At 46.3% G+C, this 23,864-nt stretch overlaps 1 protein-coding gene across 5 annotated transcripts in view; it reads right to left on the bottom strand.

Moving 5' to 3' along the window:
- Positions 1-23,864, bottom strand: part of DOCK2 (dedicator of cytokinesis 2) — a 367,699-nt gene that overhangs the window by 245,258 nt on the left and 98,577 nt on the right. For all 5 annotated transcript variants that reach the window (XM_059699147.1, XM_059699148.1, XM_059699152.1 and 2 more), the window contains 2 exons: positions 20,618-20,688; positions 17,266-17,372 (listed from right to left, as the gene is read on the bottom strand). In XM_059699147.1, the coding sequence (XP_059555130.1) occupies positions 17,266-17,372; positions 20,618-20,688 (178 nt within the window). The remainder of the gene's footprint in view (positions 1-17,265; positions 17,373-20,617; positions 20,689-23,864) is intronic.

Here is a 23,864-nt window from a genome sequence, read left to right as displayed (position 1 = left end):
AGCCGATCAATGATTCTCTCTCATCACTGATGTTTCTATCTCTCTCTCCCTCTCTCTGAAATCAATAAAAATATATTAAAAAGAAAACTTCCAGAAGACTGGCCACCAGGGAGGAGCCTGGATGTCAGAGCTGCTCCCTGTCATGGAGCAAATGCAGGAAAGCCATCTCTCTGCTCCCTCACACACCCAGGGGGGCTGTGTCTTGATGTACGTGGCCAGTGATCTCATGATGAACTAGGGCGTGAGAACATCCTGGTTCTTACGCTCTGAGAAATAATTTCTTCTTTTCCTTTGAACACGGTACAAGCTATTCTGCTGTTCACTGACAGCAGGTCCCACCATCTATCAAGGTTTACAACTCACTGCAGGCCCCTGAAACACCACACATTTTCCTGGGAGGCAGCTGGGACCAGCTTGATTTCTCGGCACCAGCCTAGAACAGACAGCAGAGTGCTGTGGTGACCCTCCTGCTACCTGGGCTGTGATTGATTTTAAAACCTGCAGCTGCCACCAGAGGGGAGCCCCGAATCCCTGTAAACCAAACCAAACCAAACCAAGCATCTCGCTACACACATAGGTCCCGGCAAGTCTGCAATATTGGCGGGAGCGAGCCTGATGAAGAGCAATTATTTGAGACCCACAGAAATATCTGTATTAAGAGGAAAAGCCACCTGTAAATGAAGCTCCATGGTCCTGACTGCTGCCCCCTTTCAGGTGCCCTCGTGCCAGAAAACACCGAGCCCATCCCCACAAACCTCTCGGTGACCCAGCATGGAATTGGCTGTGGCCTGTGGGGACAGTACACGGCCCTGGATGCCTCTGAGCACAGCGAGTCCTTCAGTGTCTTTCATGTCCGGCTGACCCGAGTGCTCTCCACACCCCAGGATGACAAAGCGTTTTTCAAGCAGCTTTCGGTCTCCTTGAAGTCGCTACCTCTTTCTCTATGTTGTCTGGCAGTGCAGACTCAGTGACTATCAGAGATGGACAGGGTACTAGAACTCCAACTCTCCGATGATACACATGAAGAATGGAGTCCAGAGAGGTTAAGGGCTTTGTCCAAGGTCACACAGCTGGTTAGTAGCTTTCCTGGACTAGAGTTTAACTCTTCTGACTCTTAGTAGAGTGTTTTCTCCAATAGACTGTTACATTCCCTTGATGAAGGCAATCATCCCTTCGTCCTGGAAACACTGATTGAGCCCCTGCTCAGCAGCGATTCTTTGGATCACAGAGAAGATATGCTGCTTGGAGTCAAGGTGGCGGCGATGTGCAAATACAAGGGAAATCTGAGAGCAGCATGAGAGGAGGAGCGCCTCCCCAAACTCAGACCGTGCGGTTCCATTGCATCTGTCGAACTTATGATGAACCCAATGTCACCGAGGAACCCACCTCACAGCCAGAGCTGCCAGCAGGAGGCCCAGAGGTCCTACATCGGTGCAACTGTAACTCACCACCAGGAAGCAGCCTGGATGTCAGAGCTGCAACTCATTGCAGGTCCCTGAAACACCACACATTTTCCTGGAGGAGAAGTTGACAACTTTCCCATCTATTTGGGGAGCCTACAAAGATTTCACTAGGGAAAGGAGTACTAGAATGACCACACACACACACACACACGGCTGACTGTGTCCTTGTAGCAGAACCAGCTGAATGGCAGCTCTGGGGCAAAACAGGCTCAAGCTGGTGGGAAGGAGCCAATTGCTTCTAAGCAGAGCAATGGCTGATCCAAGGCGACTGAGGCCAAAGCCACATTAGTGAGAAATGTGCCTCCCCCAGATGAGATCAGACAGTGCTCTGTCAGATAAAAGACAGCTCACCTGGCAAAGTGTGTCTGTTTCTGAGATGACCCAGAAAGAAAACTGGTTGTCGCTCTCTCTGGGAGGGAAAATGGCACGGGGTAAGTTCCTACAGCCCCCACTTCTCTATGGGGCCTATAGTCAATCGCCACCCCACATCCTGGGCCCGGAGGGGGCGCAGAGGAGAGGAGGCCTCCCTGAGCAGCAGTGGACACCTGCAGCAGGCTTCAGGAGAGGGCGTGGGGCAAGGTGAAGTGGTTCCAGACGGAGGTGAAGGCAATGCATTTTAAAAAGGGTTTGCGTGAGGACAGTGTGGGCCTGGGCCAGGTGAACCTGCCATGGCGGAGTCAAAGGCAGGGAGGAGGTTAATCCCGTACAGCTGGAAGCTGGGGGGGGGGGGGTGCGGGGGGGGGGGCAGTGGCGTGGGCACAGGTGGGCCTGAACCACCACCTAGTCCTCATCACAGATGGCTTACGTGGGTTTGTTGCAGGGACAGTGACACCAGAGAGCCAGCAAGGGCAGAGACCACCATGGGCCCCACCACAGGCCTGGGCAATGAAGGAACTCTCTCACTGCCTCCCTAAAAGCCTGACATGCTCCCGTGAACCAGAGAGAAAGAGGACCCTACCGCTCCTGGGTCAGAGGACCAATGATAACTATCGGTGTGTGGGCGACTGAGGGGCCTCTGAGGGCCTCTCAATCCTTCAGGGCCTTTCTGTCTGTTCTTCCAAAGAATGGCGGGAGGGGCCAATCAATGTGTGCTTATGTGTCTGCGTGCGCTCGCTGCATTTCTACCATTTTATAATAAACCATCCCTGTAGAGCAGCTTTAAGATCCCAGCAAAATTGAACAGAAAGTACAGAGAGTTGTCCTTGTACCTGACCACCCACATGCACAGCCTCCCCACTGCCGACCTCCCTCATCAGAGCCAGAGCAGAGATTTCTTTAGACCTAGAATATTTATGTTTAAAACTAAATTGTCTTGGCGGGAGGGCGGAGAGAGGGAGGGAGCACTCTCTGGGAGAAGAGGGCGAGTGGCTGGCTGCGGTCCATCCAGGGGTGAACCTGTTCTCTGAACTGCTGAGTCTGACTGTGTCTGGGCAGCTGTTAAGGGCCCTCTGGCTCAGATATTTGATCCCCCCACTGCCATGGCATGCTACATTCTTTAATGCATGCAAGCACATACAACCCTTCCGGTATCTCTCAAATTAACCCACCACCCAAGTAGAACAAGTGTCTACTAGTGTCATTTATGTTAAACAAAGTGGAGGTATCAGAAGCTGTCCCCAAAGTCTAACAGGAGATTCCTTCTGGAATTTGTTTGCCTACAATTTGGGGGGGGGGGGTTAAGTAATAGAGAGAAGGGTGCACCGTGAACACAGCCCTGAACATCATCACCTTCGTAGTCATTCAAAAGCCTCAAGTGTGACCAATCCACATGTGTATCAGCCATCATGACAGAGCGCTGGGATGCAGAGACAAGTAAGGGTAGTGCAGATGTTAGCAACCTGGGGTTGAATCCCAGCTTCCTAAGTCTCCATTTTAGCTTCTGGAAAAGGAGCTAATAGTAGCACCTCTGAGATAGGGCTCACATGAGCTCCATGAAAAGCGTGACCTATAGTTCTGGGCACATGGAGGTCCGCACACATGCCATGACCCCTAATCCAAGTGTCTCATTTGAGAAAGAAAGAGAGAGAGAGACAGCAACAGAGAAAGAGAGAGACTTAGAGACCCATTCACTTCCCAGCTGGAGTAGATAGAAACCTGTTGAGCTGAGAATCTTGGTCTCCTGAGTCCAGCTCCACATTCTGACCCACTGTCAGACAATGACAAATACTAGTAACAGTTATCAATGATGATGATACACCATTGCTGCCCCTTCTGAGTGCCAGACCCCCCTACGCCTCATGCAGGCTTTATCCTGTTTACTGCTCAGGATAAACCAGTGAGGTCAGCACCCTACACTGTGCCCTTTGACGGGTGAGGAATTGGATGCTCCTAGGGGTGAGGTGAACTGGTTAAGGCAACAAAGTCAGGACCTGATCCAAACCCTTGTTCTGAACAACTGTCCTGAGCTGTGCCGACTTCAGAAATGGATGTCTCTCAAGTTATTTCATCCTCTTAGGCTCATGCCATTGTCAGGGCCTCGTTTGCCTTTGGTTAATTGGCTTCCCCCTCTTTGCTCAGTGTCTGGTTCCACTTGGGCAGTCGCTCCTGCCTGGAGGATGTCATGCTCAGCAAATCCACTTTGGCTGCCCAGGGCTAATGAGGGTTCTCTGTGTGGTTGAGTGTAAGTGCCACACACGGACACACCCTCTTCGTCAAGGATTATGATGCCATTGTGAAAACACATCCCTCCCAAATTGGATCATGCCACTCCAGCTCAGTATGAGAGACAATATGGTATGCTTTACACTGCATCTATTGAATTGGGAGGAAGCAAATTACTGAGAGAGAGAGAGAGAGAGAGAGAGAGAGAGAGAGAGAGAGAGAGAGAAAGAAGAAGAAGAAGAAGAAGAAGAAGAAGAAGAAGAAGAAGAAGAAGAAGAAGAAGAAGAAGAAGAAGAAGGAGAAGAAGAAGAAGAAGAAGAAGAAGAAGAAGAAGAAGAAGAAGAAGAAGAAGAAGAAGAAGAAGAAGAAGAAGAAGAAGAAGAAGAAGAAGAAGAAGAAGAAGAAGAAGGGGGAGGAGGAGGAGGAGGAGGAGGAGGAGGAGGAGGAGGAGGAGGAGGAGGAGGAGGAGGAGGAGGAGGAAGGGAGAGTCAGAATCCTGGGCCAGCGCTGGGAAAGCTGGGTGAGATTCATGCCCAACAGTAAAGAAATCATGAGCAAAAAAGGACAACACTGTCGGCTAAGCTATGGATTCCAGTAAGTTTTTCTATCGTAAAATTAAATGAACCCAGATTTCCCTAAATGGGAAAATAGTGAACTCGGTCATAGCCCATCTATATAATAAAATCCCCAAGTCCTTAAAAATAGCCTGGAAAAACAGTCCTGATAATTCTCAGTGGATAATGCAGATCTCAAACCTGGTAAGACCTTATGACAATTATGTAAAACTAGAGGCCTGATGCATGAAATTTGTGCAAGGGGCTCGGCCCTCACAGCCACAGAGGCTTGCCTTAGCCCTCACAGCCCCAGCTTCATCCAGAAGGTCATCTGGAAGGATGTTTGGAAGGTCTTTTGGCTGTCCGGTCTAATTGGCATATTATGCTTTTATTATTATAGATAATAATATGATATAAAAGAGAGGAAGAATAAACAATGGTTACCTCTGAATCATGAGACCATGGGTGCTTTTCTATATTTCCAAATCTTCTATGAAAACTCACAGTGTTTTGATAATACTAACTCCTATAAACAATAAATGTCATCTTTTCCAACACTGGACCAGTGTGCCCAGGAGAGGTCTGGTAGAACTTATGATGTGGGCTGAGCCCCCCATTAGCAAGGGAGCATGTCAGGCAAGGGTGAACCCCAAGTCCCCTTGAGGCCCAGCTCAGACACACCCAGCGGATACACACCCAGCTCTCCCTAGACTCCTCCAGAGAAGGCTTTATCACACTCACTATTCTCTGATGTTCACTGACATCCCGCCTCCTCCATGAACCCATCCCCAATGTTCCAAAAGCACTGTTCTCACTGAATTCTGGTAATGGTCATTCTTAAAGGGTTATTTATAAATAAACCTATAAAATATACATTTATTAAAACCCTATAACTTTATTGAACCTTATAAGTTACAAATTTAAACCAGAGGCTATTGCCCTGGGTCCATATGTAGGTTTATTTGGCCTGCATCCTGTTTTGTTTAAAAAAAAACAAACAAAAAAAAACAGATTTCAGATAGAAATCCCAAAGGAGGACTTCTTTTTAAAAAAATAGACATGGCAACAAGCACTGGGCACTGATCCGCAGCATCCTATACACCCTGGCACAGACTCTGCCCCAGGCCTCACTGCTTCCTCTCACTCCCCACCCTAAGCGAGTGTCCATGGATCATTGCCACTCCATTTCCTTAGTAAGAGAAATACTTGGAACTTGTCTCTGTCCAAGGTGGGGACATGAATGACTGACCAAATGGCACTGTGTTTTAGGAAAAAAATGAAAGGAGTCACATCACCTTGTGAAGTGAAGGAAGCCCTCACGTTCAGTGGGTAAGTGGAAAATCTTCTGGGAAAAGTTAACTGCAGATGGCATTAGAAATACACATTTGCTCAGGTCACCTTATTAAACGGCCTACTGACTAGGACCCTGCACCTTCATTCCCATCACCTTCACGGCCTGTGTGGGCTCAAGTGTGAAGACCCTTGGGGTGAATCTTTTCTCTCCCAGCTGCAAGCTCCCCAAGGGGTGCAGAAACCCTTCTGTTCCGACGCCACACTGCACAGCAATCCAGAGAGTGCATTGTGGACGCAGCCCCCAGCTGCTTCTGGGCTCTGACACGCTACTGGGGATGTGACTGTTGCCATGTTTCTCAACCTCTCTCAACCTTCCTCACCTATAAGAGGGAGATGTGCATACCTAAACTTTACAGGGATGTCATGATAACGAAACAAGATAATGTGTGAAAAGCTAAGCATAGCACCAGGCACCAAATAAAGGTTACATAAGTGGTGGCCATAAAATTATTTATTACTGTAGTTCTTTTATATTCCCTGTAGCACAGTGCTGCTACATTTTTATATTTTCAATAAATATTACCTGAATTGAAATGACTCTGTGGCGGGTTTTCAATTTAACTGCATCAGAGTCTTACGGAAACTTCCTTCTATTCTAAGAAGATGTTGGGGGGAAACAACAGCAAAATCAAACTTTAACAGGTCAACAGAAAAGTCTCAGGACAGTCTAAAACCTGCCTCACTATAATTTAAACCATCCATGACTATAATTTCACAACAAAAAACAAAAGAATTGGAATAAACATATAACCTTTCAAAGGTTTACATAAACTCCCTCATTACATGTGTTTCCACTTATATAAAGAATCGTTCCCCAACTAGAAAAGAACCCTGTGGAACACGGATTGGAAGGTGTAAGGGCAGCCTGATTGTGCTGTTCTCAAGCTTTAATGAGGTAAATTCTCCTTTTAAAAATTGCAAAAGACTTGATTTGGATTTCCATTAAAGAATTGATCTGGGAGCCTTCTCCCCCTGCCCAATTAAACTGTACTTCAGCATGTCATTAAAAGCTGCTATTCTAAGTATTTTTGGAGGTTCAAAGGGGATTCTTTTCTTTGATTGTATGCCCTTTTATTTTTACTTCAGCCAAAAAAAAAGGGCACTTTCATAAATCTCTCTTGGATTTGTCTGCAGCTTATTAGATCACTGTCTTCTCTGATTCCATATCTAAAGGTTTCTTTCGGGGCTGGGATTCTGTGATCCACCACATTGAAAAGGGGATGGATGTGAAGGACAGCCCCCTCTCAGATCTCTGGAGTGCGGAAGGGACGTTCTGGAACTGGATGTGACTTTGTAACACTGTGACTGGGAGGACCAAACCCCTATTTCAAGATCTTTGATGCTTCTAAATGCTCCGATGAGAAAAAAAAACTTAGGTCCTCAAAACTCTACGGCTCTTTATTAAAGAAATAAATTGGCTCCAGCCAGTAACCTTTCCGAGCATTCTGAGCCTGGCTCTGTGACTGTGAGGTCATCATGCGGTTTTCCTTCATCTGTTTAACCTTCTATAAAATCACATGGTTTTATGGTTATTCTACTGGGGTTAAGTGGCCTGCCCAAGGTCACCCAGTGGGGCCGTGAGTGAGATCATGCACATTAGCAGTTTTGCATGGTGCCTGGGGCATAGTAAGGACTCAGCAAACATCCAATGGCGTTTCCACTGCAGATGGTATTGTCCTTGCTGTTCTTCACTTAATAGTATACTAAGATTCATCCGTATTACAGGTTGCTGGTGTTCATTGTTTTGACCACTGTAGGAATTCCACTGTGTAAATAAACCACGGTTCTTCCTCCCTCAGCTCAGGAATCTTTTTATCAGATACATAGAAAAACTATGAGAAGCTTGCCCTAGGGGCCCAGGCAATCTCTTGTTATAAGAAAAATTCTCATTCTCAGAAAAACCATCTCATCTCTTTCATGATTGAGAAGGTGTTACACCTGGAGAAGTGCTATGTCTTTGCACATAATCCCCGGGATGCTAACATAACACAGGCGCCTAATTTGGGGCGTGCCTTGGGAAGGAGAGGCTACCCCTTTTCCCTGACCCTTCAGACCCTTCAGCTTTCACCTAGCACAGAGGAACTGCATGCACTCTGGGGACCAGGGATGGAATCCCTGCCCTCAAGTCTCCAGGGAAGAGCAATGTCCTGGAAATGCAAAATGACACTGGCATGGAGAAGAGACGGCCCCATACTTGAAATGGCAGGAAAGACAAAATCAGATTCCTACCTCACACCATATATGTTTTGTATAAATGTAAGTGCTATAGATTGATTTATGACTATTAAAAATATAGAATTCTTAGTAAAAATATAAATGAAAATCTTTTAGACTTTGGGGTTGAGAAAGATTTCTTAAACAAGACACAACAAGATTTGACAATGAAAATGATTGATAAGCTTGTATTAAAAATAAAAACTTCTGTCGGAAAACTATATCTTAAGTAAAAAAAAGAAGTTATAAGTGTAGAAATAGGGAGAAGATATTTGTAATACATACAACCAGCAAAAGATGAGTATAAAGAAAATATAAAACATCCTGCAAATTAGTAAGAGAAATACAACCAAACCAATGGAAAAATGCACAAAAGAATGGACAGATATGCCACATACATGAAATGCAAGTGGCAAAGAAATATAAGAAAAGATCTTCAGCATCACTGGTGGTCAAGTGAATGTAACTTAAAGAGTAATGACATTCTACAGTCTTTTTTGGGGGGGGAGGGGCAAAACTGAAGAACTAGGACAACACCCAGAGCTAAAGAGAATGTGGGTCCACCGACTCACATATGTATTGCTGGTGGAGATGTAAGGTAGTGCAGCCACCTTTGGAAAACAGGTGAGCACTGTCTCTGACTTTACATGTTCAGATCCCCTATATCATAATGTCTATGACCAAGCAAATCTAGCAATTCTATGCCTAATAGAGACTCTTAAATATGTGCTACAAGAGACATGCACAAGAATGTTCTTAGCAGTAGTGCTTACAATAGAAAAAAATACCTGAAATAACCCAAATGCCTAAAATTGAAAACAGTGGAATGTCCTACAGTGTTCAAAACAATGAACACCAGCAACCTGTAAGATGGATGAATCTTAGTATAATATTAAATGGGAAAAGATTTGACTATGAAAATAATTAAGAGGGAAAAGTATGTCCCTCTAAGTTACTCACAGTTCAATACCCTTTATATAAAGTTAAAATAACCAAAATGCTAGGGAAAATATTTATTCATTAAAACTGCATAAAAAGGACAGCAGTGGAATGATTAACAAAGGATTCAAGAATGTGGAAAAGAGAGCCATGTGGTTACATGTAGTTGACTGTTTTTAGGTTTTTTCAAAATATATTTTTATTGATTTCAGAGAGGGAGAGAGAGATAGAAACATCAATGAGAGAGAATGAATCACTGATCTGGATCTGATTGTCTGCATCCTGCATGCCCCCTACTTGTGTTGAGCCTGCAACCCAGGCAGGTGAGCTGACCAAGAATGGAACAGTGACCTTCTGGTTCATAGGTCAATTCTCAACCATTGAGAAACACTGGCTAGGCTGATTGTTAAATATCTAGTTTTTGTTTTGGGTGGTGAGTACATGGATGTTTAATTTATTAAAATAACTAACTGAATATGTACGTAAATAAAAGCAGGCCCTTGTGTAGACCAATGATGAGGTGTATTATGAATCAAGCACTAGAACAACTCCAGTTCTGTACAACGTTCTTTCCTTTTCCTTTTGTTAAGGGACACTGGCCAATAACAATGATGTATTTTACCACCAAGGTCCACAGACTAGTTTCTGGAAGCTGATATCAGACTGAGCACACAAAGAAATAAAACTTAAACCTTGTCTGTCAGGAGTTCACTTTATCAGCACAGACAGTCACATAAACAGAGAGATGGGTAATAAAATCTCAGGTATCATGATGCAAGTTTGCCCTGTGTGCTGGGAGCCACTTCTCTCTGCCCACGCTGCTTCCCTGCCTCCACTCGGGCTCTAGGAGCTGTGTTTCCAACTGGAGAGGGTCAGGCAAGGGGCCACCTGCATCCGAATCCCCTGGGGAGGCTGCTGCAATGCACCCCCTGGCCCCCTTCCCTATTTTCAGTGTAAGAATCTCCGGGGAGAGTCCAGGATTCTGCAGTTTTAACGAACTCCCCAGGTGCAGCCAAGGATTGAGAGCTCTGCCGCTCAGAGGTGGTACACCTTGACTTATCCTCTTTGTGAACCCAGGAAGATATTTTGAACCTATTAAACTCCCTACTGTCACACCTTCTTGCATTAGCCAGGTACCCTGGCAGCCAGTCCATTTTAGAGCCCCAGGGAAGAGGGATGAGGAAGGCCTCCTTGGAAAGGAAGCATATGGGATGGGAGGGAAGGGTGTCTGCTGTTGAGACCTGAATCCACAAGACACATGTGTCCCAACACTCCTTCTTGAGCTAAAGTCCCAATGAGAGCCATTTAGATAAGTTCTAGGGAAAGCCAAAGGCAGAGTCTTTCTTCCCTTTTTGAGTTGGGTTCCCAGGACCCAGCCCCAGAAGATTTTTAGAGAGCGGGAGGGGACTGTTTGAATTAGAAAGACTGCTTAAATCTGAAGACACAAAATGTCTTTAATTTGAAAATTTTAAGTTGCCACAGTACACAGTGATGTGGAGACTCAACAAGATTAGATGAGATTATAAACAAACAGAATCAAGAAGCTGCGTCATCCTGGCACATGGAGGGTGGTGCAGAATTTGCCCACTCGTAGTCATTGTGTCTCCACCACCTTCCCGGGGCCTGGCCTGCAGTGGGGACTGAGTGAGTGTTGAACAGGACTCAACCAAAAAGCCTGAGACATCAGGGAGGGCATACTGCAGACTTGATGTCTGGTCTGGGTCTCAAAGAATGGGTAGGAACTATTAGTCAGGGTGTCTGGGGGAGGGAAGGAAGTGGGGAGGCGGTGGAAGGTATTCCAGGCAGTGTTTGCACAGAAAGAAATTGTGGAAGGGCGTGTATGGTGCCAGGAGAGGAAAGAAGCCAGCCACAAGTTTGGTGCATGTTCTGGGAGGAAGAGGACTTGTTCCCTCACTGTTTTTTCCTTCAGAAGAGTTTAGCACCGAGCCTGATGTGGACATCCCAAGTCTTAAGCAGCCTGCTTACAGGGCTTCTCACTGCAGGAAAGCTGTGCTCTGAACACTGCAGTAGCATAGCAACCACTGGCATCAAGAAAAGCACTTTTCTTTGCCCAGGCAAAGAACCCTGAACTTAGTTGCCGAACACTTAGAACAAGGGAGGGGAGTGAAGAATGGAAGGAAAAAAAATCCCTCAGGAGCAACAGTGAGGCACCTTTTCTAATATGGAGAAGAAAGCATTTCCAATAAGAAAATAAACACTATCTTTTTTTTATTCATTATGAGAACAAAGAGTGGTGTAGTGGAAAGAAGTTTATTATTCAAATGACTTGTATTCCAAATCTAGCTCTAACACTATCTGTGAGTGAGAGAGAGGGTGCTTGTCAAATGGTCCATGTGTGTTCTCCACTTCCTAGGCTCCCTTGCAGCTAGGTTGGAAACATGTGATGGGTTCTGGCCAATGGTCTGTGGATGGCATCAGTGGGTGTCACTCTCATGGTGAGGTGGTTGAGAGCAGTTGTGCTTTCTCCCGCCCTCTCCTCCCTGCTGCAGGGAGGCCATGGGTACCAGCTGGCATAGTTTCTGGAAGACAAACGGTATAGGACAGAGGTTCTCAACCTGTGGGTCTGGACCCCTTTGGGGGTTGAACGACCCTTTCACAGGGGTCGCCTAAGACCATCGGAAAACACATATATAATTACATATTGTTTTTGTGATTAATCACTATGTTTAATTATGTTCAATTTGTAACAATGAAAATACATCCTGCATATCAGATATTTACATTACGATTCATAACAGTAACAAAATTACAGTTATGAAATAGCAATGAAAATAATTTTATGGTTGGGGGTCACCACAACATGAGGAACTGTATTAAAGGGTCGTAGCATTAGGAAGGTTGAGAACCACTGGTATAGGACCTTCATCAGGTTTATGCAAGAGAGTAATTAACTTTTACACTGCTAAGCCATTGAGATTTTGGGATCAATTTGTTACCCCAGCAGCACATGGTCTAATACACTAATGTCCAAATATATGGTGTAACTTTTGGTCTCATTGGGATGAAAGTTACTTGACCCTGGAGGTTTCCCCATCTATGTGATGGGGATAATACCTACGTAACTGAGTTGTTGTAAGAATTTAACACATGTGTTGTCTGTATAGCCCCTATATAGTTGACATTTAATAAATGTAAGTCTCTCCCTTTAAGATATTGATGCCATTATTATTCTTGTGGTCAGTATTGTGATACAACAGATGCCTCAAGAACAGATGCCAGCAATGATGTCAGGAATTTTGCTAGTTCTTTTACTTACACTATTCCATTTCTGTAGCTAAAGAGACTTTTTTCAAGGAACACAGCTAGGAAGTGACGAAGCCAGCATCATAAAAAAGCAGAGCCTAAATGAAAAGTCCATATTCTAAGGGCAACATTTTTACTCACATTTTCCAGAGGTGGAACCCTGGAGACTCAGAGACCTTACATCAGCTCACCAGGCAGAGTAATGCCTGCTGGAGTCAGCGGACTTTTCTCTATTCCCAGGCCAGGCTACGGTGGTGTGGTCATTAGAAAAGAGAAACCCCTATGGAGCTGGACCTCCCAACCTGGCCCGCCCCCCGCTCCCCTGCAGTGGCCCAGCCCATGGTGAAATGAGGGCCCAGCAGCTCCAGATACTGTGGGCAACAGATAAGAAGGGGAGGAAGAAGGAAACTGCATCTGGATAAAGAGAAAACTCTATGCTTTGTGTTCAGAGAACAGCTCGATAAAGTTTCTAAAGAAAAACCCATTGGCTGAAAATAAACATGGGAAGAGTTTCCAAATCTCTGTCTCTCTCTGTCTCTCTCTCTCCCTTTCCCTTTTCCACTCCTTCTCTGTTTGTTTTGGAAGTTGAGAAAAGCAAGCAATGTGGATCCTAAAGCAGTTTACACTGAACCAGATGGCGTATCTGATTAGCATCAGACTAAAAAGACACATTACTTAGAGATTAGGTTCTCATAGGGACAAATCTGTTCCAAAGGACCAGAAGGCCTGGCTTCCTCACAGCCTCCCCTCAGAGCTCTCCCAGGGCCTATCTGTTCCTCGTCTCCCATCCTCACCACCAGGCAAGTCTGAGCTTGGGCTGGCGAAGAGAGCAAATTAGTCTGCACAGATGTCCCAGTTCTCCTCCCACTGTCCCTGCCGTCATTCACACAGGGCCAGTCACTCCACCGGGACCTTGACTGCTGTGACTCAACTCCCTCGCACCCCAGATAACAAGCCACATTATGCCCCTGAGTCTGAACCACAGCCCAATGAGACCCATGCTGTGGTTATTTAGAGAGGAGGAAATTGAAATTTAAATGGATTAGGTAATTTACTCAAGATCACAGGCCAAGTAAAAGTCAAAAGCAATTGCCTCCAGGAGAGAAAAAAAGGAAAAAAGTGCATGCATGGGCACATGTGTGCATGCGTGCGTGTGTGTGTTCTGACGAGCCCCAAGGAGCAAATCATGATAGAGGATGGCTGTCAGGTGTCCCCAACTCTGTTGAGGCTGCAGCAAGGGAAACAGTAAAGTGAGAAACTATTCACACCTCACCCTGACCTATACTTTTCCTTCCAGACACCCTGGCATGGGTGCTCTGTAAAATACTCCAGGGAAATGAAATAAAACCTGGAGAAACTATTCAAGGCCAGCATGGGAAGCACATACAGACCAGCCCTTCTAAGTCCCCTGTTTCTCAGACCCTGAGGAAAGCACGTAGGTTCCAGGGAAACAAAGAAGATTGGCTCAGGGTTACGTGCAACTATCAGACATGAAGGTGTCCAGCCAGCATGGCTCAGTGGTTGAGTGTTGACCTGTGAACCAGGAAGTCATGGTTTGATTCCCGGTCAGGGTACATGCTCGGGGTACAGGCTGAATCTCAGTGTGAAGCGTGCAGAAGGTAGACAATCAATGATTCTCTCTCATCATTAATGTTTCTACCTCTCCTCCCTTCCTCTCTAAAATCAATAAAAATATATTCAACAAAAAAACATGAAGGACACCCTCATTGAAGGAAATCCAAAGGTCAAGGTGGAAGTTGGGAAAATGAAAGCAGCAGCAGAAAGAATAACCACAACGCCAGGAATAACAGTGGCCGCTGGGAATGGGGCATTATTCTGTGATAATAATGTACTATCCGTCTCATTAGCCCACACAACAGCCTTCCAGGACAGACACAACACTGTTATTGTTTTTCCCATTTTATGGATGAGCTTACTGAGACTCAGAGAGGTTAAGTAAATTGCCCATAGTCCCACAGCTGAGAAGGGGCTGCATCAGGAATCTAACCCGGGCCTAGTAAGACCCCAGAACGAGTAGCCCTAAGCAGTGAAGTGTCTCCCCTTTTCCATAGGATCCTCCTGAAGACAGGCCAATAAGACAGGCGGCCAACATTTCAGAGACTGCCTAAGAGCCTCTGGCCCTCTGCTGATGGCAATGTTCAAGGCTGTGTGAGCTGACATCACCTACAATAATCCAGGCAATTTGCACATCTTGCAGATAAAACTGGTACAGGCACAAAGCAAATCAGGTCCCTGAGGCTCAGGACACTGCACAGGGAGAACAGGAGGGATCTCATTACAGCTCAGGCTTGGCCAAGGAACCCAACTCACCTCACAGACAGGTATGAAGGGAGCGCTCACACACAGGCACCCCAGAAGCACGCATGGATTCGGACTGTTTTCATTAAGAAAGAGGATGAGCTGGAGTTTCCCTCGGGGGTTCTTTTGGGAAGAGGGTTCACTTAGCAAATGAACAGTGGGAGAGGAGGCTCCTTAAGCTATGCATACAGCACACTGTGTTCACGTGTGAGCCAAAGACAGGAGACTAATTACACGTTGACTCCTCTTTAAAATGGGCCCCCAAAGGGCTCTCTGCTCACCCACTTCTAACATCTGTATGTGTTGAAGCTAAGAATTTTGCATTACTGTTGTAGCTGTGTACAGCACTGGCCTTCTGTCTGTTAATATTAATCAGAGGGTTTTTACTGAATCTGAAACTCAGAGACGCAGGAGGCCTGGTGAGCAGCAGCCGTGCAGCTGGCCCTGGGACTATGCTAACCCTCCGGGGCCATGGCCTAGCCCAGGAGATGTGGCTGCGGTAAGGAATTACTCCGCCTTCCTCCAGGCTGGAGCTGACAACCCGTGCCCCACCGGGACGGTGCCCGCACTCCATCCGGCCTTGACACTGAGCAGGGCCCGACAGTGACGGCAGCTCTGAACAATGAGGAGAGCTGAGTAACCCTGCTCTCTGATGCCTGTGCAGCACCACATGGAGCCAGCGTTGTCCTTGTCATGTCCCTAGGAGGGGACTCGATTCATCTCTACAGTGACACCACCTGAGATCCAAGAAGGGCCTGCCAGGGCAGGAAGGGGCAGACATGTCTCAAAGCTTTCAGCGTGAGGGCAGTTGGTTCCGATGTGGAAGTCAGAACTTGAAAACCACGGCACGTTCACTTGAAAAAAGCTAGTAGTAAAAAAAAAATGCAACACGACTCACCAGGATTCATGTCCAATCACCTTGCCAAGCCACCTTGCACAAACAAAGCATAGATGCATTGCATGAATCTGTTGTCACACATCTGTCTGAACAGTCAGGAAGCCACAGACATGAATATAAAACACAGCACTTTCTTCCCAGGCCCTTGTCTTATCCTCAACGCCAGGGCCTCCCACAGCGACTTCGGATGCACCATGTTAACCACGCAATCGGGGAAGAAATGTTTACAGCAAAGTGGTTCCTGGTTATTTCAGTGATTACCAGGAAATTTACATAAATATTCAAGCTTCACTCTGCATGAAGTCCAGTTGGGTGCTGACTGACCCTCTGCTTCCCCAGTCTCTCGTTCCTTGCCCAGGGGGCTTACTGACACCAGGATGGACACAGAGGGACCTAATTGGAAAGGGTTGATCTCGGGCTACAGAGAACACTGCTCGCCCTCGAGTCACTGTTTCTACCCTCACATACAGGCGTGATGCCAGGAAGGCTGAGTGTGGCTGGAGCTGTGGGGGACAGTGAACAGAGACTTCTAAGTCCTATCTGGTCTTCTCTGGAGGAGGTGTGGCCACCTAGCTCTCTAGCCTCAAAAACAGGAGGCCCTTGACAGTGGAGTGCTGGTTAGGACTGCTGGTTACCAGGTCAGTTTGGGTGAGCAGGAGGCTGACCACACTCCTGTTCAAATCCACGGCCATGCCCTGCTCTCCAGGAAATAGCATTAGTGAGGGAAGGAAGGCGAGTACAGGGTAGTTGTGTGACATGCTACTGTTTGAGCAACAATAATTAGAGGCTAGGGGAGGATGTGTTGCAAACAGTTGACACTTGAACGAGGGTGTGAGCTGCACAGGCCCACTAAGACTCCGATTTTTTTCAGTTGGCCTGTGAAGGAGTGCTGAGAGCCTGTGAGACCAGTATCTCCCACCTCCTGACCTGTGGCCAGTTGACCCTCAAAGTTTAAGCAAAGTGTTGTTAAAGGATCAACTCCACGGTTGGGAATCCATGTATCCAGAGGCCCTGGAAGCAAACACTGGAGACTGGGACCCCTGGGTTGCCTCTAGGGAAGGGGACCCAGTGGCTATGCATGGGTCTGGGGGCATCTCCTGCAGGTGGCACCCTCTCAGACCCCGGCATTTAGATCCTTGTAAAATGCATCACCTATTCAAAGCCGATTCACATTTTTAAAAAACTGAAAGAGAAAATGAATTCCCACTCTATCAGAATCTCTGAGATAGGTTGTAGAAATCCACGTCTAAACAAGCTCTCCAGGTCATTCTTATCCTCTGGAAATTTTGAGAACTTCTCCATAACAGGGTCTTTCTACCAAAAGCAGCTTCACCTACTTCCTCTCAAGTTGAAGAAATAAGCAAAAAACCATAGAGTAGAAAAACCAAAACATCCCACTCCAAATTTACCACCTCATTAAACTTTCTCAGGACAGACAAACGATGCCACCTAAGCTCTTCTACAATCAGTTTAGATTCTGGTTTCTAAGTTGTCAGTTTAGACACTTTTCTCATTTACTCGGATTAAGGGAGTGGTTAGAGAGCCGGTCTAGTAATTGGGCAGATTGCTCTGTCCAGGCAAGCATGTAAGGAGCAGGATCACGTGAGGAGTACCTGGGGTTTGTGGCCCTGCCCACCCAGCCAGGCCGCTTTGCACTCACCTTGCTTTTTAAAGAGGTTGCTTTGGACTATCTCGTTCATGGACTGGACTTTCTGCTTCTGGAGTTTCACGGGGGGGATGCAGGTATAGAACTCATACAGGAGTTGGCTGAGGCAGGAAAAAAGGAGACAGAGAACCAGTGAGACCAGTGTCTCCAACATCATGGCACTCAGAGCCCACCCCCAAACTGCCAGCTTCCTTGGCCCCCCAATTCCTAGCGGAGCATCGGCTGCTTAGTAAACCTTCAGTGAAGATGTGCAGTTAGTCTTGATGTTGAACACTAATAGCATGCAAAGACGTGAAAATCTGAAAAGTCATGCCAGTCACCCTGAGCACTGACTGTGCATCCGGCATGTGTTTTGCCCTTTACATCCATGATGCCCTTTAAACCTCAAGACTAACTCTATGAGATAGCTCCGATACTTATCCCAATTTTCCAAGTAGGATAAGTATTTACAAGGTTGAGAAAGGTTAACTACGTTTCCCAAGGCTACACAGCAAAGGGGTTGAAGAAACAGGGGTTTAAAACCAGATTCTCACTTCATTATCATATCACCTTATTTACTAACTAGAGGCCCGGTGCACAAAAATTTGTGCACTGGGGGGGGGGGGGTTCAGCCCAGCCTGTGCCCTCTCGCAGTCTGGGACCCCTCAGGAGATAACAACCTGCTGGCTTAGGCCTGCTCCCGGGTGGCAGAGGGCAGGACTAATCCCTAGGTGCAGCCCCTGGTCGGGCTCAGAGCAGGGCCAATTGGGGAGTTGGGGCGCCGCCCCCTGTCATGCACAGAGCAGGGCGGATTGGAAAGTTGCGATGCCACCCTCAGTCACGCTCAGGGTAGGGCTGATTGGGGGGTTGGGGCACCGCCCCTGTCACACACAGAGCAGGGCGGGTCAGGGGGTTGGGGCACCGCCCTCTATCACCCACAGAGCAGGGCCCATCAGGGGGGTTGGGGCTCCGTACCCTGTCACGCACAGAGCAGGGTCAATCAGGGGGTTGGGGAGCTCCCCCCTGTCACGCACAGAGCAGGGCCGATCAGGGGGTTGGGGAGCTCCCCCTGTCATGCACAGAGCAGGGCCCATCAGGGGGTTGGGGCACTGCCCCCTGTCACACACAAAGCAGGGCGGATCAGGGGGTTGGGGCACCACCACTGTCACAGTCAGGGCAGGGTTGATGGGGAGGTTATGGCTATACCCCATCACACACAGAGCAGGGCCCATGGGTGGGGGGGTTGGGGGGGTTGGGGCGCCACACCTTGTCACACACAGAACAGGGCTGAGCAGGGGGTTGGGGTGCCGCACCCTGTCACACACAGAGCCGCAGGGTGATCAGGGGGATGGGGAGCTCCCCCATATCAGGCACAGAGCAGGGCTGATCAGGGGGTTGGGGCGCCTTCCAGTCACGAACAGAGCAGGGCGGATAGGGAAGTTGTGGCCCCGCCCCCTGTCACACACAGAGCCACAGGGCGATAATGGGGTTTGGGTGCTGCCCCGTGTCACACTGATCCTGGTGCCGGGAGGCCTCGCAGCTCCGCTGATCCCGGTGCTGGGAGGCATGTTACCCTTTTACTATATAGAATAGAGGCATGGTGCATGGGTGGGGGCTGGCTGGTTTGCCCTGAAGGATGTCCTGGATCAGGGTGGGGGTCCCCACTGGGGTGTCTGGCCAGCCTGGGTGAGGGGTTGATGGCTGTTTGCAGCTGGTCACACACCCTTCAGGGTGGGGGTCCCCACTGGGGTGCCTGGCCAGCCTGGATGAGGGGATGATGGCTGCTTACAGCTGGTCACACACCCTTCAGGGTGGGGGTCCCCACTGGGGTGCCTGGCCAGTCTGGGTGAGGGGCTGAGGGCTGTTTTCAGGCTGGGACTGAAACTCCCAACTGCTCCTTTTTTTCTTTTTTTTTCTTTTTTATTCTGGGCCACCTTTAGCTCTGAAGCTCCAGCTCTTAGGCCTCCGCTCCTGAAAGCAGGTATCTGGTTTGTTTCAGTTCTATAATCGAACTCTGTATCAACTCCAGCTCTGAGATCCCAGCCGGCTGAAAGCTGGTTTCTGGGGTTTTTGTTTAGCTTCTATATGTTACAATGTTTCTTAAACTGCAAGCTCAGAGGCCGGCAAGGCAGGTGGGGAACGTTGCAGTCCTTCATCACTGAAGCAAGCAAGCCTCATGTTCAGTTTAAGCTGCCTGGCTGCCGGCCGCCATCTTGGCTGGCAGTTAATTTGCATATCACCCTGATTAGCCAATGGGAAGGGTAGCGGTCGTATGCTAATTACCATGTTTCTCTTTTATTAGATAGGATGTTTTATGTGCTTAGTAATGCTTTATGATAAGTCTTAAGATCAAACAAGGTCCTTAATTTAAAAAATATATAAAAAGTTGTCGGTTATAACCCACTTGGGACATGAAAAAGAAGATAGCTGTTCCCAAATAGAGTGAAAATAAAACTATCACTGAAACAAAATTATAGCCCCTATGAGCTTTCCAAAATGAGCTCCCTGTGTTCATTCATTCTTTCAAGTACTTATTAAGTATCTACGTAATATGTGACCAGCAATGTGCAGAGCAGTGAGGAGACAATGGGAAGAGACTCTGTCACAGTGGCTTGGAACTTGTATTCTAATGGAGGCCCACATACGACACAGAAGTAAATAAACAAATGCAAGAGATATATGCTATAAGAAAATAAATAAGAAGTTGTGACAGAGAGTGATGGTGCAGGCTGGGGAAGGAACTTAATTTCTTTACAGAGTTAACTTCTCCAAGAATCTAACATTTAGTTTAAGGCCAGAAAGATGAGAAGAAGCCAGCAAAAATTGTCATATAAACAGAAATAGGACATCAGTTAAAAACAACAACCAACAACAACTGGTGAGATCTGAGTGAAGAAAGGGGTACAGTGAGTAGACTTGTACCAGGGTGAAGTTCTCAGTTGTGATAAATATGCCATAGATACGGGAAAGGTGAACATTAAGGAAAGCTGAGAGAAGGGCCTGTGGGAACGCTATACTATCTTTGCAACTCCTTTCTAAATCTAAAAGTATTTCTTCTATATGTTAACTTGGAACTTAAGAAGAAGGAAAGGACATATCTGGCTCAGATGGCTCCACTCTAACAGCACAGTCACATTACAATAGTGTGTTCATTTCATGAGAAGAACAGAGTGAAGAAGGAGAAAGCAAAAGGGCATTTGAAGCAAAGACTAAAACCCCAAATCACCTTCAAGCCCAGGTGAAATGGAGACATTTATACCGGACATTAAATGGCATGCCCGTTGGGAATCCCCCGCAGGAGCCCTCCTCTGCCTCTGAGTCCCTGGCTTGATAACAGAGCCCAGGAAAGTACATCATAAGTTCTCACCTGAGTAACTTCGCATCAAAGACCGTTTCCACATCATGGAGGACAGATGGGATGTATTTCAAAGCCGCCACCTAGGTGGGAAGGTAAGTAAACATGAGTGATGCCCACATCCAACAACTCTGCGCGGTGTGGTGAGGAGGATACTTGGCCACTGGACACAGATCAAGGGAGATTGATCGTGCATCCTGGGCACAGCTACAGTGATTTGAAACTCTATGTAGATTAAAACATAGGCAGGCATATACTGTATACAAAAGTAAGTCACAACTGCCTCTGTCTTCAAGGAGGCAGTAATGTATAGAAAATCCACAGACTTAGAAGTTATACGGCTCTTCAGTCAAATCCTGGTTCTATTTAGTAAGCCACCTGGCTTTGGACAAAACAACCTCTCTGACATCTCAATCTCCTCAGCTGTAAAACTGAGGAAGTAAAACCTATTTTGCAGGATTGTGAAGATTAAAAATACAAATGGTAACTTCTATCGTTATTGGAAGATGGGGTGCTTGAATTGTTTTGTTGGTAGTGAGGATGGCTTTGGGCCGAATCATGCAGATTTTCTCTCCTTGGCCAATGTGTGAACAATTGCGGGCACATCTTGGTCCACTAGCTGGTGTGGGGGAACTGGGCCTCATGGTGGATTGTCCTTCCCTCTGTGCACCTTGACTGATGCACCCAGAGGCAGGAGGCATCCCCACCCTCTCACATGGCAGTACCATTTACTAAGCAGCAGAGGGAACTGCCATTCCCCTAGAAGGAGTTATAAGTCACATGGCTGGAAAATAACATTTAAGAATCTAGGGGTATTGTGAATTTTTAATTTACTTTTTATTTTTATGTATATTCTAAGTATTCTACAGTCAACAAGTATCACTCTTTTATAGTCAGACCAAAATAAAAAATAGTAAAAATTCCTTTCTTAAAGAAAATCACATCCTAGTCATATGCAAGTCAGCTTCTTAGTCAACATACATGATTAGGACTAGTCTCTGAGTAGTTCAGTGGGGCAGAAACCACGTCAAATGTCACTGCTAGGTTCCTTTGTTAAACCTTTGTGAAAAGTGGCCTAAGCAAGGCCTTCTGGAGGAGCTGCCCAGCCCCTCCTATACCTTCAAACCTGGAATGTTTGAACTGGGCAAATAACATTTAGACTGGCCCAACCAACAGCATCTTACCAACCACTGTCTGCAGAGCTAATGGGGGAAGTACACGAACTAACCATAAGGACTGATGATTACGAACTCTTGGAGATGGAATCAGTAACCAGGCCTGTCTGGCTAAAGAATAACTCAGTTTGCTGACACCAAAAGAAATTCCTTTATGCTATGCATGTAATCATTGCCCTTCCCCTTTCTCATAAAATCCCTTTGCCTTCACTCTGTAAACAGGACTCTATTTGGGTTTCTGCATCAATCAGAGTTCCAAGAACTGCGATTCCTTTTTTTAATATGTTTTTATTGTTTTTTAGAGAGAGAGGAAGGGAGAGGGATAGAGAGAGAGAAACATCGATCAAAGAGGAACATCATCAATCTGCTGCCTCTTGCATGTACTCCTACTGGGGATTGAGCATGCAACCCAGGCATATGTCCTGACCAGGAATTGAACCCATAACCTTTTTTGGTCCCTGGGTCGATGCCCAACCACTGAGCCACACCGACAGAATTGCAATTCTTTTTTATCCCAAATAAATGCTTGTTGCCTCTCATTTTGGCTTCTTATTTTAAGTTAAAACCTTAGTTCAGCCCTACCAGGGAATTTTTTTCATAGATAAAGACCCTCCAGCACATCAATTCAATAACCAGCCCAAGGTCCCAAAGTTAGTGAGTGGGAGAGCCAGCATTCAGCTTCAGGCAGGCGGCCTAGAGAGCCACGGTCTAGCCCTGGAGCTACATGTCCACCTCGCTCAAATAGCAACTGTCTCTCTCTGGGCCTACATCCTTTTCTTCCTGTTCTCTATCATTTTTACATGTCAGTAATACATGTTTGATGTAAAAATGTGCATATGTTAAAGCAATGGGGTGAAAATTGGCCCTCAAGTCCCACTACTCCATCTCAGCCCCAGAACCTCCTCCCCAGAAAGGACCACTGTCAACAGCATGGTGAGTTCCTTCTAGACTGCTTTCTATGCACGAGTGTGTGTTTGTATGTGTATGCATGTATGTGTACATGTATGTAATGTTTACAGTTCTGCAACTTGCTTTTTGCAGCTAAACATATACCACTGGTATTTTTGCAGATCACTCCATAGAGTGCACTTTGTTCATTTCTAACCACTACACAGTGATGCCCTGTAGGTACACTATACCATTTGAAGCCCTCCTCTAAAGGTTATCTTTACTATAAAATATGTAGTAAGAAAATACTTGACATATACATGTGTGTATGTGTAAGATTCTCAGTAGGATGGATGGACTGCTTGAGGAGAAATTAGAGTTTCAAAATGTACACACATATATACAAAGGTATACACATATACATTTTAGGAAATAGTGTCATATTACCTCGGAAAGAAGCAATGATCAATTTCCTTTGACTTCTTTCCCTACAACCTTGCTAACCCCACACTATAAATCTTTTTAATTTTGTCTATATGAGATATAATTTGCAATTCTTTGGTTGCGAGTGCAGGTGTTGATTGAACATCTGTATTCAGTAAATTGACTGTCCATATTCTTTCCCTATTTCTTCTTTAGGGGATATTTCACTGGTTTGGGGAATTCTTTATGTTTCGCTAATATTAACCCTTTCCCAGTGAGACATATTGCACGACTTTTCTCTTGTTTTTCCTTCAGTTCAACTGTTGCTGTCTTTCAGCTTTATCATCTCTCTCGTTACACAGAAGGATTTTAATTTGTATCTTGTCAGATTTGTCAGACTTCTTTACAGTTATTCGATGTTGTGTCTAGATATTTATTCTTTTTTATTTCAAGTCATGATGACAGGAGATAACAAGATTCAAAAGCTGATGTTCCTAAAACTACATCCTTGTCCCATAGGATGGTGTTAGGTATTCGGGGTGGGGGGGAGGATTTTGCATTCAAATAATTTGGGAAAGTTTGGTTTAAGCAAAGATAAACCAGTGAGTATATTTTTTTTTTTTATTGCAGAGCTTTTCAGCATTTTAATAAGCCAAGATGCATTGTGACATCCCTGCCGGCAGCCACAGTATACCTAGCTGGTCAGGCCATCTTTACCAGGAAACGCCAAGCAGGTAGAGCCAACGCAGACACCTGCAGGGCTGGTCAAGCAA

This window comes from Myotis daubentonii, chromosome 5, assembly GCF_963259705.1.
Source record: "Myotis daubentonii chromosome 5, mMyoDau2.1, whole genome shotgun sequence".
In the NCBI taxonomy this organism is placed as follows: domain Eukaryota; kingdom Metazoa; phylum Chordata; class Mammalia; order Chiroptera; family Vespertilionidae; genus Myotis; species Myotis daubentonii.
The sequence above is the reverse complement of the archived record's forward strand: the minus strand, read 5'-3'. Positions and strand labels throughout refer to the sequence as shown.